The sequence below is a fragment of the Apteryx rowi genome, unplaced genomic scaffold, assembly GCF_003343035.1.
Source record: "Apteryx rowi isolate R43461 unplaced genomic scaffold, aptRow1 scaffold_1055, whole genome shotgun sequence".
Taxonomy (NCBI): domain Eukaryota; kingdom Metazoa; phylum Chordata; class Aves; order Apterygiformes; family Apterygidae; genus Apteryx; species Apteryx rowi.
In genome coordinates this window covers 1-13,659 of record NW_020447259.1, presented here as the reverse complement: position 1 = coordinate 13,659, position 13,659 = coordinate 1, and the positions used below count along the sequence as shown (strand labels likewise).

At 35.1% G+C, this 13,659-nt stretch overlaps 1 protein-coding gene across 1 annotated transcript in view; it reads right to left on the bottom strand.

Moving 5' to 3' along the window:
- Positions 1-13,082, bottom strand: part of LOC112967706 (coiled-coil domain-containing protein 141-like) — a gene marked incomplete at its 5' end in the record, with an annotated part of 60,244 nt that extends 47,162 nt beyond the window's left edge. The window contains 3 exons of the mRNA XM_026069144.1: positions 62-203; positions 5,597-5,769; positions 12,888-13,082. Of these exons, the coding sequence (XP_025924929.1) occupies positions 62-203; positions 5,597-5,769; positions 12,888-13,082 (510 nt within the window). The remainder of the gene's footprint in view (positions 1-61; positions 204-5,596; positions 5,770-12,887) is intronic.
- Between the last annotated feature and the right edge of the window lie 577 nt (positions 13,083-13,659).

Here is a 13,659-nt window from a genome sequence, read left to right as displayed (position 1 = left end):
ATTATAGAAGTGCAATGCACCATTCATGAATACATTAACAAGAAGGCATTTTATTATGTACCTTATTTAGATGATCTTCAAGTGATGCAGTCAATTGTTGTTTCTTCAAAGTAAGTTCTTTGTAATTTGGACACTGCCCAATTAGTCGATCTACTTTTTTCCGAACATACTCTATCATTTTCTGAATTCCCGTCACCCAAGAGCTAAAAGGGAAAGGTGCAACTGTTAGTATTCTCAAGGTTTGCACAGCAATCAGGATAATAATCATAAAAAAAAAAATCCCTCTGTTGATTTCTATCACAAGTAACTTAACGAGAACTTTAAACTGTAACCCTTAAAAGATAATAATCAGAAGAAATACAAAAATTAATACAAGCAAAACTGATAATGAGTAGAACAACGGAATGACATTTCCAAACAAATCATTTACTGACACTGCATTAATTAGATTCATATGTCAGATATCCTGATTCACTGCAGAATATCTTATTTCACAAATAGTTCCATATGACTTTAGTCATATTGTCTGAAGAATAAGGTCATAAAGGGAATGTTCCTAAAGAGAGTGGAAAAACTTGGCATATCGTTTCTAGTTTTAAAAGAATTTTTTCTTTTGATTTTCAAACGTTTCAGTGTTATTATAGTAGGTGCATAAAAAAAAATGTCGCACACATTCTAAGCCACCATTTGTTGCCTTCAAAGGCCAGCGCGCCAGCCTCAGGTCTGAGCTCAAACATTCCATTCACAAACAGCACAAAGATGCTGTTTGAACAGGAGTAAAGAACACGTCAATTGACGAAACACTGCCTTGTTTTAGAATTTAAAACACTTAACATCAGGTAGGCAATTCACAATCTGAATGTTTGAGGCAATCCCCTTCAAATTGTAAAGAAGTTATCACATACAATTAAGATTTGAAGCTTTGATATCAAAGGAGAAAACCCGCGTATCAGTTGATTTACCACTGAAATTTATTCCTGGTAAGCGTTTTTTGTAAGATGAACACTTTCAAAACATGACTTTCATCAGTTTAAGTTCATCACAAGCTTATTTTGATACGTGAACTTATTCAAGGTTTGCTCCTTTGTCCTTTAAAATTACAAGAAGTTTTCTCCTGACTTCAGATTAAAGAGCTAAATTCTCATAAATGGAAAACCTTGTTCTACAAGCACTAATGTAAGTTATGGTATTAATAGACTATTCTGCTTGAATCTGATCCAAGAATTCTTCACAAAGAAAACCCAAATTTTAAGGGTCCTTTGTATGGAATAGGTAGTTTCAAAATTTGTAAACTGCTCTTTCAAAAATTAGCAACCTCTTAATTTGTGGTTTATTCTTTAATTCTAAGAAGGTTACTCCTCTCTTTTAGTACTCTTTAAAAAGTGATTTAAAAAAAAACAACTTCTATTAGCACCACTCGTTTAAAAAAAGCAGGAAGAGACTAAGATTTATACTTTTTGAAAATGGTAAATTAGATCTTAATAAAATCTTCAAAGTATTACTGGTTTGATGAGTTAACACAATTTATAACAGTGAAACTGAGTTTAATCAGCAGTAAAAATAAAGATAATTCTTACACTCATAAGCAAGCAAATTAGCTGGAAATGTAACAAGAACTCTCTTAATAGACAAAACCTTCTGACTGTATAATTATTTAGAGTTAGCAAATATATATTCTTGCTGCACTCCTGCATTACTAGCTGGTTTTAATTTAATAATATGGGACCTCAAAAATCAGGTTTACCATTATTTTCCTGTAATAAAGAACTGCCTTCGGTGGCTTTTCCATAATCTATTCTTCTTCCATGTGTAAATTTTTGGCATTTAGGCTTATTTTTACCTTTTAACATATTAAGACTGCATTATGCCCTAAGAAGATTTGAAAATAAGACAATTAACATCATCATTCTACATTTCTACTGCGAGTTTCACTTACAATAATGCCACTTAAGTCAGCGGCACTAGCCTTAAACATATTCCTACTCTGTGTAAGGGTTGGCAGTATTAAGTTGATAGATCATAAGCTATTCAGGACTGGGCTGTCTTACCATATGCATATAAATTGCCTGGCTCATTTTTGAGTACTCTGAAAATGATGATAACAAAACCAGGTGGATAGAGAAATCCATTTACATGTTAATTCTTCTCCTAATGCTCAAGGACTCTGTCTTCTCTCAGTGCAGTTAAACCAGTACCACACATGGCAGCCACTTTGATATTGCATTAAAATTCATTTTCCAGTACCTAATTTAGAGGAAACAATGCAACGGAGGGCATAATCCCACCAAAATCAATGAGGTGTTGTCCAACTTGAGCAAGGTCAGTGGACTTCCTCTCTTTATTAATAAATATTTCTCCTGAAAGAGTGGAGACTCCAGCCTCTTTCTTAAAACAGAGTCAAATAAGTAGCAGAGGATGTGATACCTTTTTCTCTGTCATAAATGATGGAGTTATAAAATTACTATTCTTTAACTATACCTTCAGGGATCTGGAAAATATTTTCAAATTCCACACAAATTTCTACTGGCTGCCATCTGGATTGAGAATCCTACCAGATGGCAAACACTTAACAGCATCTTGTTGTCAGATAATATTTTCTTTTCTGTCTTATGGCAAAGCAGCTTTTTGAAAAGACATGTAAACTTTTTCAGGTCCACACCCTTCACTCTCTTCAAATGGTGACTGCCTATCATTTCCCACAGGCTTTCCTGTCTTGGTGGGTAAAGGCAATGAAAAGTTTGTGAGGGCAGGTCAGACTACAGATTAGTTGTACAGCATGGGAAACAAGAGTAATCAGTATTTAATCTTGATAAAAGTCCTGTTTCCTATCAGAATCTCTCTCCTCCCTTGGCCCTCAGCTGTTCATACAAATTTTCCTGTCTTATGCGGGCTCACCACTGGGCTAAATAGTAGTCAGCGTTTAAGGACAGCCTACTGGTTTACACATGACAAAGAGAGAGGACTCTCTCTTTCCTCCTTCAAAACAGGAACTCTTCTGGGGAAATTAACCTTCTGGAATGTAATCCCTTACCCACACTTGCTGCCAGAATTTATTGTGTCACCATTTCTACACTTGTGAGCTGGCTGGGAACATTCTGGGTAACTCAAAGTTGATGGATTAGGCAAGAAAAATAAACTTGTCCTGGTGTGTAGGAAGTTGAACATGAGTGAGCATCACCTTTGTGGCACTGAAGGCTGGCCCCAGGCTGAGTCGCATCAGCAAGAGCATAGCCACCAAGTTACTCCCCTCTGCTCAGGGCTTCTGAAGCTGCATCTGGAGACCACTTTGTCCAGTTTGAGTCCCCACAGTACTAGAAAGAGGTAGACAAGCTGGAGTGATTCAAGAACAGGCCAGCAAGACTATCAGGGGCTGGAGCACATGATGTACAAGGGGAGACTGACAGAACCGTGTTTGTTCAGACTAGAGAAGGCAAAGGGGCAATCTAATTGCTGTCTTCAATTATCTGATGGGAAGTGGGGTTATAGAACAGACAGAATCAGACTCTTCTCAGAGGTATACAGCAAAAGGGCAAGAAGGCAATGGTCACAAGTTGCAGTAAGGAAAATTTTGGCTAGACATAAGGAAAATTTGTTTCACAATAAGAGTGCTTAAGCACTGGAACAGGTTGCTCAGAGGGGGGTGTGGAATATCCGTCTTTGGATATTCCTTTAATCAAAACTTGAGTAAACATGGCCCTGGGCAACCTGATCTAACTTTAAAGTTTTGGGCAAGGGGTTAGACCAAATGAATTTTAACTTGGTGTTAAGGTTCCCTTCTAACCTAAATTACTCCATGATTCTAATCCTCAAATCCATATTTAGGCATATAAAGTGTCCCAACCGCACAGAAGTTCTTGTACTACCCACTGCAATATACGGCAATTTCATTATATTTGGGCAATGAGGTGTGAGGGCAGCAAGAGAAAACCGAAAATTCATAATGTTCTGTTTTCTTTCTTAGAAAGAGACATTTATTTTTATGATGCAAGTGGATGCTTCAAATATTTCAGAGCTTAGATATTTTACAAAATGTTTTTAGAAACAGCAAAACACATTTCTAGTGAGATTACCAATTGACATAGTTTTAAGTTTCCTCTTCATTCTGGAAATAACTGTTGCTTCAGCTGTTATACTTTGTCCTTTTTCAATTATAAAGTCTTTTAGACAGAAATCCTACCTTCTTTATTTGTTTGTAGACAAGCAGCCCTTCTGGCATAAAGGAGATCTGCCTGTGACATTACCTGCTTTTATTTAATTTTGCCAGAAATTACTGCCAGAGTAATTTTGACAAATTTGTCCCATTCTTATTGGTGTGTACTGATATCTTACTATCCCAGTGCTGATTTGGACTGTTTAAACATAAAGAAAACTCTTAATAAGGAAGAAAGTTAATGACTGTTATTTTGGGGATCCATTCCAGCAACTCTCCAACTGTAGAGTTCTTAACATCAACCAGCACTCTGCAGGACAGACATGTAATTTGGAATGCAACATCCTCTTTTCTTGAGGTACTGCCTAGCAGAACAAAGTCCTACAGAACAGCAGCATGTGCTCTGGAATTATGGCTGGTTTAAAAAAATGAAGTCAAAGCTTCACTGAGGAAAATCCTTTTTACATTCTACTTAATTAAAAGACCAGAATTTGCTGAAGCATCAGCTGCAAAGACAGCTGTGTTCCTAAAATCACTCTCTATTTGCATTTTCTATTTGGTCTCTTTGCTAGGTTCRAGTCTTTCTTTACATCCGGGTCAACAGCTGAAGGTGCCCTGGATAAAAATTTTTGCAATGTCATGATATGAAGAGAATTTTCAGTTGCTGGGTTGAAGTAAAGCTATTCAAGGTTCAAGAATGATTAAGGACATAAGCAGGTAAGGGGAAGATAATGTTAAGCTGACCACCAACTATCAAACAAGGTCGTCTGCCCTGGCTGTGAAGTAAATGTTATTAATATAAATTATCCTCATTCGTGTTGCACCAACCTTCTATTAAGTTCTGAAAAATAGGAGATATTAAGCTACTAGGACAGATTTTAAACTAAGTCATGTTTTACATCAGTGTAATAATCACATGCGTGGAGTACATCACCACTGTTATTAGCAAAATGTATGGAAGAAAAAAGTGATTTCATTCATGAATTAAAGCTACTAAGAAGTGGAGAAATTTCCATATTTTCTGCATTTGGCTTAACTGGTGTATCTTTGTCTTGCAGCAAATCACATTATATCTATTACAATAATAAGTTTCAAAAAGGTCTTAAGGGATTASCTTGGTTAGTAAGGAGTATTCATAGCTGTTGACATTTTAATTTTCATTTACTGCCCCAAAATACTGATCCCACTATTTGATACCAACCTAAGTAGCACAGGACTATTTCTGAAGATTTTTGCCAAAGGAAAGAGATTCAGTTTGTATGAATAGCGACAGCGAGATATAAAAAATAAGTATGGCTGAAACTTTGATTTCTCAGGTCACTTAGGCCTCCACCTACTTGGATAATTACACTGGCTGTTAATGCAGCCTGGTTCTAGCTAGTGGTGCTATAAAGAAACTGGCAGATATGGAAAAATGGAGCAGATATGAAAAAATGGAGGGGATACCTGTGAGAATCTGCTTTATTAACTAAGGTTTGTCCCTTTTGCAAGGTACTGGCTGTGCAGTCTTTAATTTCTTCCTGTAATTCCTCATACTTCATTGCCAAGATAGGCAAACTTAAGCCTTCTGAATTAAGGATTTTAAGGTAATTCTCAATACCTTCAAGAGCACCAAGGGCCTGCAAAAAGAAAAGCATCTACTGTCAGTATTTCTATTTAAAATGTGTATCCATGTATGTATTTTTACATAAAACAAACAGTTGATCAACGGACGACTAATATTTCCTATCTCTTCAGAAATGAACAGCAGTATTTAAAATCAGTGCATAATACTGACTTTACAAGTCACAGAAAAAACAGCTATAATTCCACAGAATTTAATATAAGTATGAGCATGCAAAATCGTGATTACCCATTGAATTTAAAACTATTCTCTTTTACAACAATAATCAGGCCAACTGGATACTGAAGCAGAACCAAAATAACACGAGGAATATAACTGAAAGCATGTTATCACTCTAGGGTTTGCCAAAGCACACTAATAGTTTTACCCAAACTCTTTTTCTTTTTAATGTTTTAAATACATCAAACGTGTATCCAACAAGTAAATTATAATTAAATCTATTTTTAGTAACAAGGTAGGCTCTGATTTTGCATGTACAAAACTTGGGTATTATAATGCTTATTTTGTTTTCCTTTGTGCAAGAGGAAGCTTCTTATTCAAATACCAGGAGAAAGTGACAAAAGTACTTTAAAAAAACAGGAGGCAGAATGAAAACATTTCAATATTCCAGTATTAAAATTAGTAAAAGTGATATTAGTAAAATAAAAATGTGCCAAAACCTAATATCATAATTAACATCATATCAGTAGTGACAGTCTCTTACATAGCTTTTTTTAAACTGCTCTGAACACCAAAAATCTTGAGATCTAAATAAAGCAAAGAAGCAGACAATAACAACTGCAGCAAAAGATGCTAGAATGCAAATGGAAAGTTAGATTATAGATTTGACAATAAAGAAAATATTTAGAATATCAATACCTTTTAACCCAATGATTCTTGTAGCAAAAGGTTTTTAGTGTTTTATGTTGTCATTACATGACAAAAGCTGTTATGAGTGTGAGAAGAGAATTCTGTTCTAGTCAACATACTATCATGTCAAAAAAGAAACTTTTCATTTTTTAACTTAAAATGGAGACCCCTACAATCTCTTCTGCTGCTTTTCTCTTGTGGGAAATATCCAATAGCCTCAATTTCCCATTTAACATATACATTTACAGAACAAAGTAAAAATCTTCAAAATCACATCTGAAAAGCAAAAGTACTTTGACCCAGACTAAATCTGTATTCATATAAAAGGTCTCTACATGGTTCCTGCACTCTTATAGAGGCATGGAACTAGAACTATATGAGTAATGGATTGAATAAAATGTTGAAAAATGAAAATTGAGACATTCTCAGGGGACTATTTGATCCAGCTTGCTACTTTACATATGAACTAAGAACTCAACAACTGAGAATGGGCCCTACCTTGCTGACTCAAAATAGCAAGTAGAGATGCTTGAATCTCTCAAACAACTAAAATCTATGCAAAAGAAGGTTATTCTTCCTTGCAGAATAAAAGATTCAGCATGCAAAAATTTAAGTTATCCTGACTGTATGAATAAAATTTTCTAATAACAAGCACACTCCATCAGAAGAGGAGTATGATTGAAGGTACCCAGGAAGGACCTTTCCTAAAGCATGAAATCCTTTTAGTCATCATAACTATAAAAAAGGCAGTCAACTTCAGACCAAGGCAAGAATTAAGAACAGATTCATGGCTGTATGTGAATTTTTTAAAGGTTTTTCTGCAAATAGAGGCCCGTCATATGAACTCAGGAACTCAGTGAAGTTTATTTTGTATAATAGGTCCTCTATAATGAATTCCAGTCTTGAGGACCAGATTTGAAGATCTTAAAGAGTCATAGGAAAGTTATGAAGCATTCAAGAATGATTATGTATTTATAAGCATTTCAGAAGGAGTTATCCACTCAGACATTATAATGAGTATTACTAGTCAGTATATTTAACTAAGTATGCATCAAATGCAAGAAAGTTATTTGAATCTTGGTAAAAAGCAATAGGGAAATTTAAAACAAATAAAATAAAAAGGTATATACTACTGCCACTGGGTTATAATTCTCAAAGAAGAACTTGAGAGGACTGGCAACTGCGCAAGAGACTTCCTAGAAGAGAGCCAGGAGGAAAAAAAACAGTTGTTCTCTGCAACTTCTCTTCCTAAACATATCTGAGTGCCCTACATGTTCATCAGTTTGACTCTTCAAGGATGACAGGCAAACTCATGGGCTGCATTGTGCCTGCATTCCCAGCACTGTTGCTACTTTGATCAACTTACGGCTGCTACCACATGCAAAGACTTGTATGTTTACTCACGTTCAATTTGAATTGCAGGTGGGAAGCCTGGGTACAGCCAGATACTATCCAGATTGCCTTTTTCCATAGCAGCTGCTGTACTCATTGGCATTTCTATACCCTTCCCATTCTGCTCAGAATGGCAATATCAGGCCCTAAATTCAGAGTTTTAAGAGTTCTGCCAAGTCACCATTAAACAATCCATACAAAGCCAGCCTTTTATTTCTATCTCAGTCTCTTATCAAGAAATAACGTTGTGTATAGCTCTGTTTTCCTATAGCATAAGCGTAGTATAGCACAGACACCATAGTATAGTATGAGAAAGAAAGCATCAAATGCCTTTGAGAAACTGTGGTAGCACAGCATAAATTAAACGACACATTTTCAGAAATTTTATCACTGACTCTGAACAGCTGTTAACACAAGAATACTTTGCAACTTATATATTCACACGGTAACATACAGAAGAAATATGAGAATCATTAGTCATCTAAATGCTTAACACTAATGCTAGGTTTTTGTCATTTCAGCATGGAAGATTACTATTAACAACTATTACTATTAACAACAGTTAAGCTAGCAAAAGTGACAAAAATCTTACAAGTTGTTATTAAAAAGAACACGAACATGCAAGATAATAGGGACATAATTCCTACGAGCAGAGAGCTGTTTTGGGCATTTCCTGCTGTTAAAAAAAAAAAAAAAGCATATAATGTCATTCAAAAAGGACCTTAATATTTCTTCCTTCCTTGTTAATGGCTTCCTTGGCCTTTATTATACATGACTGGTATCCATTTTGAGTCATGCAATAAAAAAAAAAAAATCCCAAGCACCCAATGCACTTTTTCCAGTCTTGACAGCTTTTGTAACTGTGTGTGGCTGTGTATTTGCAAAACACAAATGGTGAGGTTTGTTTTTTTTCCGCTTTAATGCCTGTTTTCTGAACTATAGCAATTTAGTTTCAATGCACCACAACAGGATCAGACATACCAAAACTAGTGCTGTCTTCAACAGGTACTTTGAAAAAGCATAGCACTGTATTCTGAAAAGATGCTACCTCTGCTGTCAAAGCAGACCTACGTTAGTGTAGCTCCTCCAGTCTAGTAAGGGTTGACCATCAGCAGACATAGCACTGTTTTCACCTGCCCTTCTTGGGTTTCTCTTGTTATAAATGAAGTCAAGAAAGATCAGACTCGTTGAAGCAAAAGGTATCTAGCACTTCAAGGGTCTGTAAATAATTTCAATACTAAGTATTTGTTATATGTTGTTAAAAAAAAATACTAAGGGAACATACCACAGGTTGAAAGACAAATGTGATTACAGCCCCACCTGGTGCTCAAAACACAAATTAGTGCAGGCAAAGTCTTCAGACTGTTTTTTCAGAACATTTAACAGAGCTATCAAGAGAGTTGCTCGAACTCTTACTGGAAATGACCAGCTCCTAAAGCTTCTCTGAATGACCTACAAGCAATATGCTTTAAAAAATATATATATACACACAATTTGGTCTTCAGGTGCCTTAAAATAGAAACTTTTCTAGCTAGACTTCTAACTAGAAAGTTTTGAAAAAAAGTTTGCTTTATTAATACTACTTGATGCCTGTGAAGAATAGGCTTATCATAAAATGGAAGAAGAGAGATTTCACATTTTAAGCTTAGCATTTGAGGTCCTCCTTTTCAGTTGAAATTTTTCAAATATAGAAAATGATTTTCAAAATTATCAAGTCTTAAAACTAAATGGGACATCTTCAGATAGCAGAGTCTAAGAGCTTAATATTTCCAAAAAGCTCAGAAACTCCCGTTTTCTTTGATTTCAATGTAACATGCAATTTTTCAGTACTACTGGCTAAAGACCTCATGTTTCAAAAGCTTTATGCTCCCAAATCAAGGCAACAATACTGAGAAACCATTTCTAACAAAAATAGATCTCAGCTCTGACAGCACATATTTGGAAAAACCTAAAATACATTTTCTACTGACATGAAAGACAGATAAGATAGAAGATTCTTTGCTTAATCCTCTGCTCTAACACAAATCAATTTCCTTCAACAAACTGTTGCATAGATTACTATATATAATACCAGAAATTACTTTTGTCACAAGGATAAACCACATATTCCTAAATTACTTCTTGCTTTAACTAAAGAATATCATTCAGTTTACAGTCATGGAAAATCTGCTAGAAATATGATAAATTGTTCCAACAGCTTGTTTCTTCACTGTTTAAAAAATATATGCCTTACTTCTAGTCTGAATTTACCTAAACTGGGCATCTGTCAAAGGATTTTGTTGATAGAAAAATCATGTATTATCAAGCTTTCATTGCCCATATAGGTGCTTATAGGTTGCCTGTTTTCATTATCTACTACTTTTACATAGATTATAAATATTACAAGCAGAAAAAGACCGATAATTAATCCATAGTACTCCACTGGGAGCACATCTGTGGTAAAAATCCCCATTTATGTCCCCATTTTAAGGCTTACAATAGATTTGTCTCTGAACCTGAAAAGTAGCTTGTGGGTTTTGTATCATTCCCTTTCCTTATCAAAACATGAAATAACATTGATATAACTCTACAGAAGTCTGTTATAACACCGTATCTACCTTTACTGACCAACAGTCTTCATGACATATATCAATGGATTTACATTAATGATATTAAGCTCCCTCAATTCTTTATTATTCAACTCCTCTGTTAGCTGTTCCCATGGCTTTGTTCAAGCCTGATTTTAGGTTGAAAGGCTTTTAATTAGCTGTGTCCTCCCTCCTCTTTCCATCTCCACCCTTTTTAAGTTCAGCACAATATTAGCATTCTTCTAGTTTTGGGAAAATTGGAAGTTTTAGAGATTTCAAGCACTACCTCTTAAAAGAGGGGRAAAAAAACCTTTCTACTTATTTCTTACTTCTCATGAGTTTTTAGAAGACAGTAGGAGTTAGTGCTAATTTCGCATCCAAATAAGATGCTAATTTTTATTACATAAGCACACATCCACTACAAACTGGTTTATGATCATTTTGTATATAGCAAGAAAAACTGTTCAGAGGATCTTTTATTTTTGTTAAGACTAATTTCAAATTCAACCCAGTCTCTCAAAGAAGAAAGGCTCAGTAAGCAATACTAGTGAATACAATTCTAGCAACAAGTGTACCCGCCTATAAATATTTTAGCTTTTAACTGGGAGCATTTTGCAGCAAAGAACAAGCACTGGATCCCTGAGGATTCTTTTTTTTTTCCAGTATAAGTGAACAGCACTCTTACCATTTTAATGCTATTTGACTGCATGTGGCTGAATCTCAGGTCATTTCTATCATGTCTGTTATTATTTTGTCATCATTTATTTTCTTCCTTCATGCCTTTCCTTGATTGTATTGTACGTCATATAGGGTGTTTTTTTTTTTTTAATTTCAGTTATTTTCTTTTCCTTTTCTCAAACAAAGTTTTAAAACATTTGTTTCCTGGACACAGATTAAAGTTACCCCTTGAATTAATTTAATTTAAAAACTAATAATACATTTTTAACTGTGATTAAGTATTACCCTGTAACATTAAAACATTTCAAAAAGAATTTTAAGATCTTTGGCCCTGAGCCAGTAAGAATACTGAAAGCAATCTAACCCATTTAAGACCACATGATGACTGGTCTAACCAACCTCAGGAGATAACTGAAGAACAAAGTGTTATTTTTATTTGGGGATAAGGATTTGAAGAGACAGTCTACAAGAATATTCTTACCCTGCTCACATTAGAGTCAATGAAAAAACCTATGAGAAATAAATAAATAGAATTACTGAAAGTGTACTGAAGTATCCTAGTGAGGTAAACACCTTTTATGACATAGAAGGTGGGGAAAGGATTGTAAGTAGAATGTAACAAAAATTTATGACCAAATTTATAAAAATAATTTTCATAAGAGCAGTAATTTCTGCAGTTGATGTTTGGAAAAGTAAAGATTTAGCTTTAAAGCATTCCTTTTTGGGTGGGGGCAACCATGATTTAATCATTTTCATCACACGAGGTTAAGACAAGACAGAAAAATAAAGATACATACTAGTCAAGGCTGATTGTTCCTAAATACAATCCACACAAAACAAGCAACATATAGAATTCAGTAAATCAGTAGGTCGTCCTTAGCCTTTTCCCATGAGAGTTCCAAGAATCTAATTTTGGAATCTCGATCACTGAATCTCCAAATTAGCTCTCCAGGGATGGAAATTATTGCCTACACATTTCCTTGCTGACCTCATTATAGTCTCCAGAAGGTAAAAACATCCTCAAAATTCAGGGCCTTAATTCATCTTTTGTGTTGTGACTGAGTTTTGTGCTTTTTTTAATTGGCCTCTTTGCCATTGTATCATGTCTAGTCCATATAGTGTATAACAAGCCCTATATGAAGGATTATATATTGTCCTTGTTTCTCTCATGTCTGATTACTAATTAGCCCCTGTGGAGAAGACCGCAAGTATAGACACTGCTTCTATTACCCATTCTAGCTTGTAACAGTTTGGGTATTTTAGAGCAACTCCTGTATCTTTCCTTATATAGCATTATGCCATCATGACAGAGCCCATGATCTTAAAGTTCAAGTTTTGGAAGATTAAATTTCTCATATACCTTATCTGCAGAATACTATAACCCTTATTTTGGAAGTTGAGTGCTCTTCTCCATATACACATTTTTAAAATGCATTTTAAAATACACTTGCCATTTTGGATAGAATTTTGAGGCAGAAGATCACATTAAAGGCTAATCAGATTAATAGTTATGCATTCCAAAATGCTTAACAAACCCTATTTGCATAATCCCATATATAACAGCCTTTAAGAGCAAAGCAACAGTTGTATCATCAGGGTACTATTACAGACTTCGCTTCTTACCAACCTTATTAGCAGCATTAAAAAAGTCATTGGCCTCTTGTAGCAGGGCCTTCCTTTCTTCCATACAGCAGCACACCTCCTCTTGCAGCAGACAGATTTTCTGATTTGAAAGCTTCAGATGTTCTTTGTCTGCAGAGTCCTCCCAAAGCAAGACCTTAAGTGCTTCAGCCTTCAGTTGTTCCACAGTGGAATTCCATTCCTAATAGGAAGAATTCCACTTTAATTAACTATACATAGAAAATGTAACATATCTGCACAGTAACAATAATATAAATAGTGGAAATCACAGATCACATTATAGGTCTGGAGATTATCGCCATCTGAAACAATTTCTGCTAGGAGGGGTTTCTCAGCAAAGTATGGTTTTAGTGACAGAATTGTCAGTGGCAGCATTGCACATTCTTTGCACACAGTTTCACATATCGAAGTGGCAAACTCTAGTGTGTCTGTTGTCCAGACTAGTTTGGAAAACATAAAGAGCAGGTTCAGCCACACAAGAAACTTTTTCTTCAGTTTTTAATAATGAATACATCATTCATAGTAGGTGACATCACATTGCTATGATAAATAGCCCCTTAAGCCCAACCGTTTAAACAATAACAAATTAAAATACTGCCTGGATAACAACTGCTTTCAGCAAGACAATTTCTGCTGAGAGCTCTCTGGTAATCATTTAAATCCAGATGATTATCCTTTAAGTAACGTGTGACATTCTCCTTGACACCCTGTATCATACATTTTTCCTGACTTTGTTCACAAAAAAAAAAAAAAAAAAA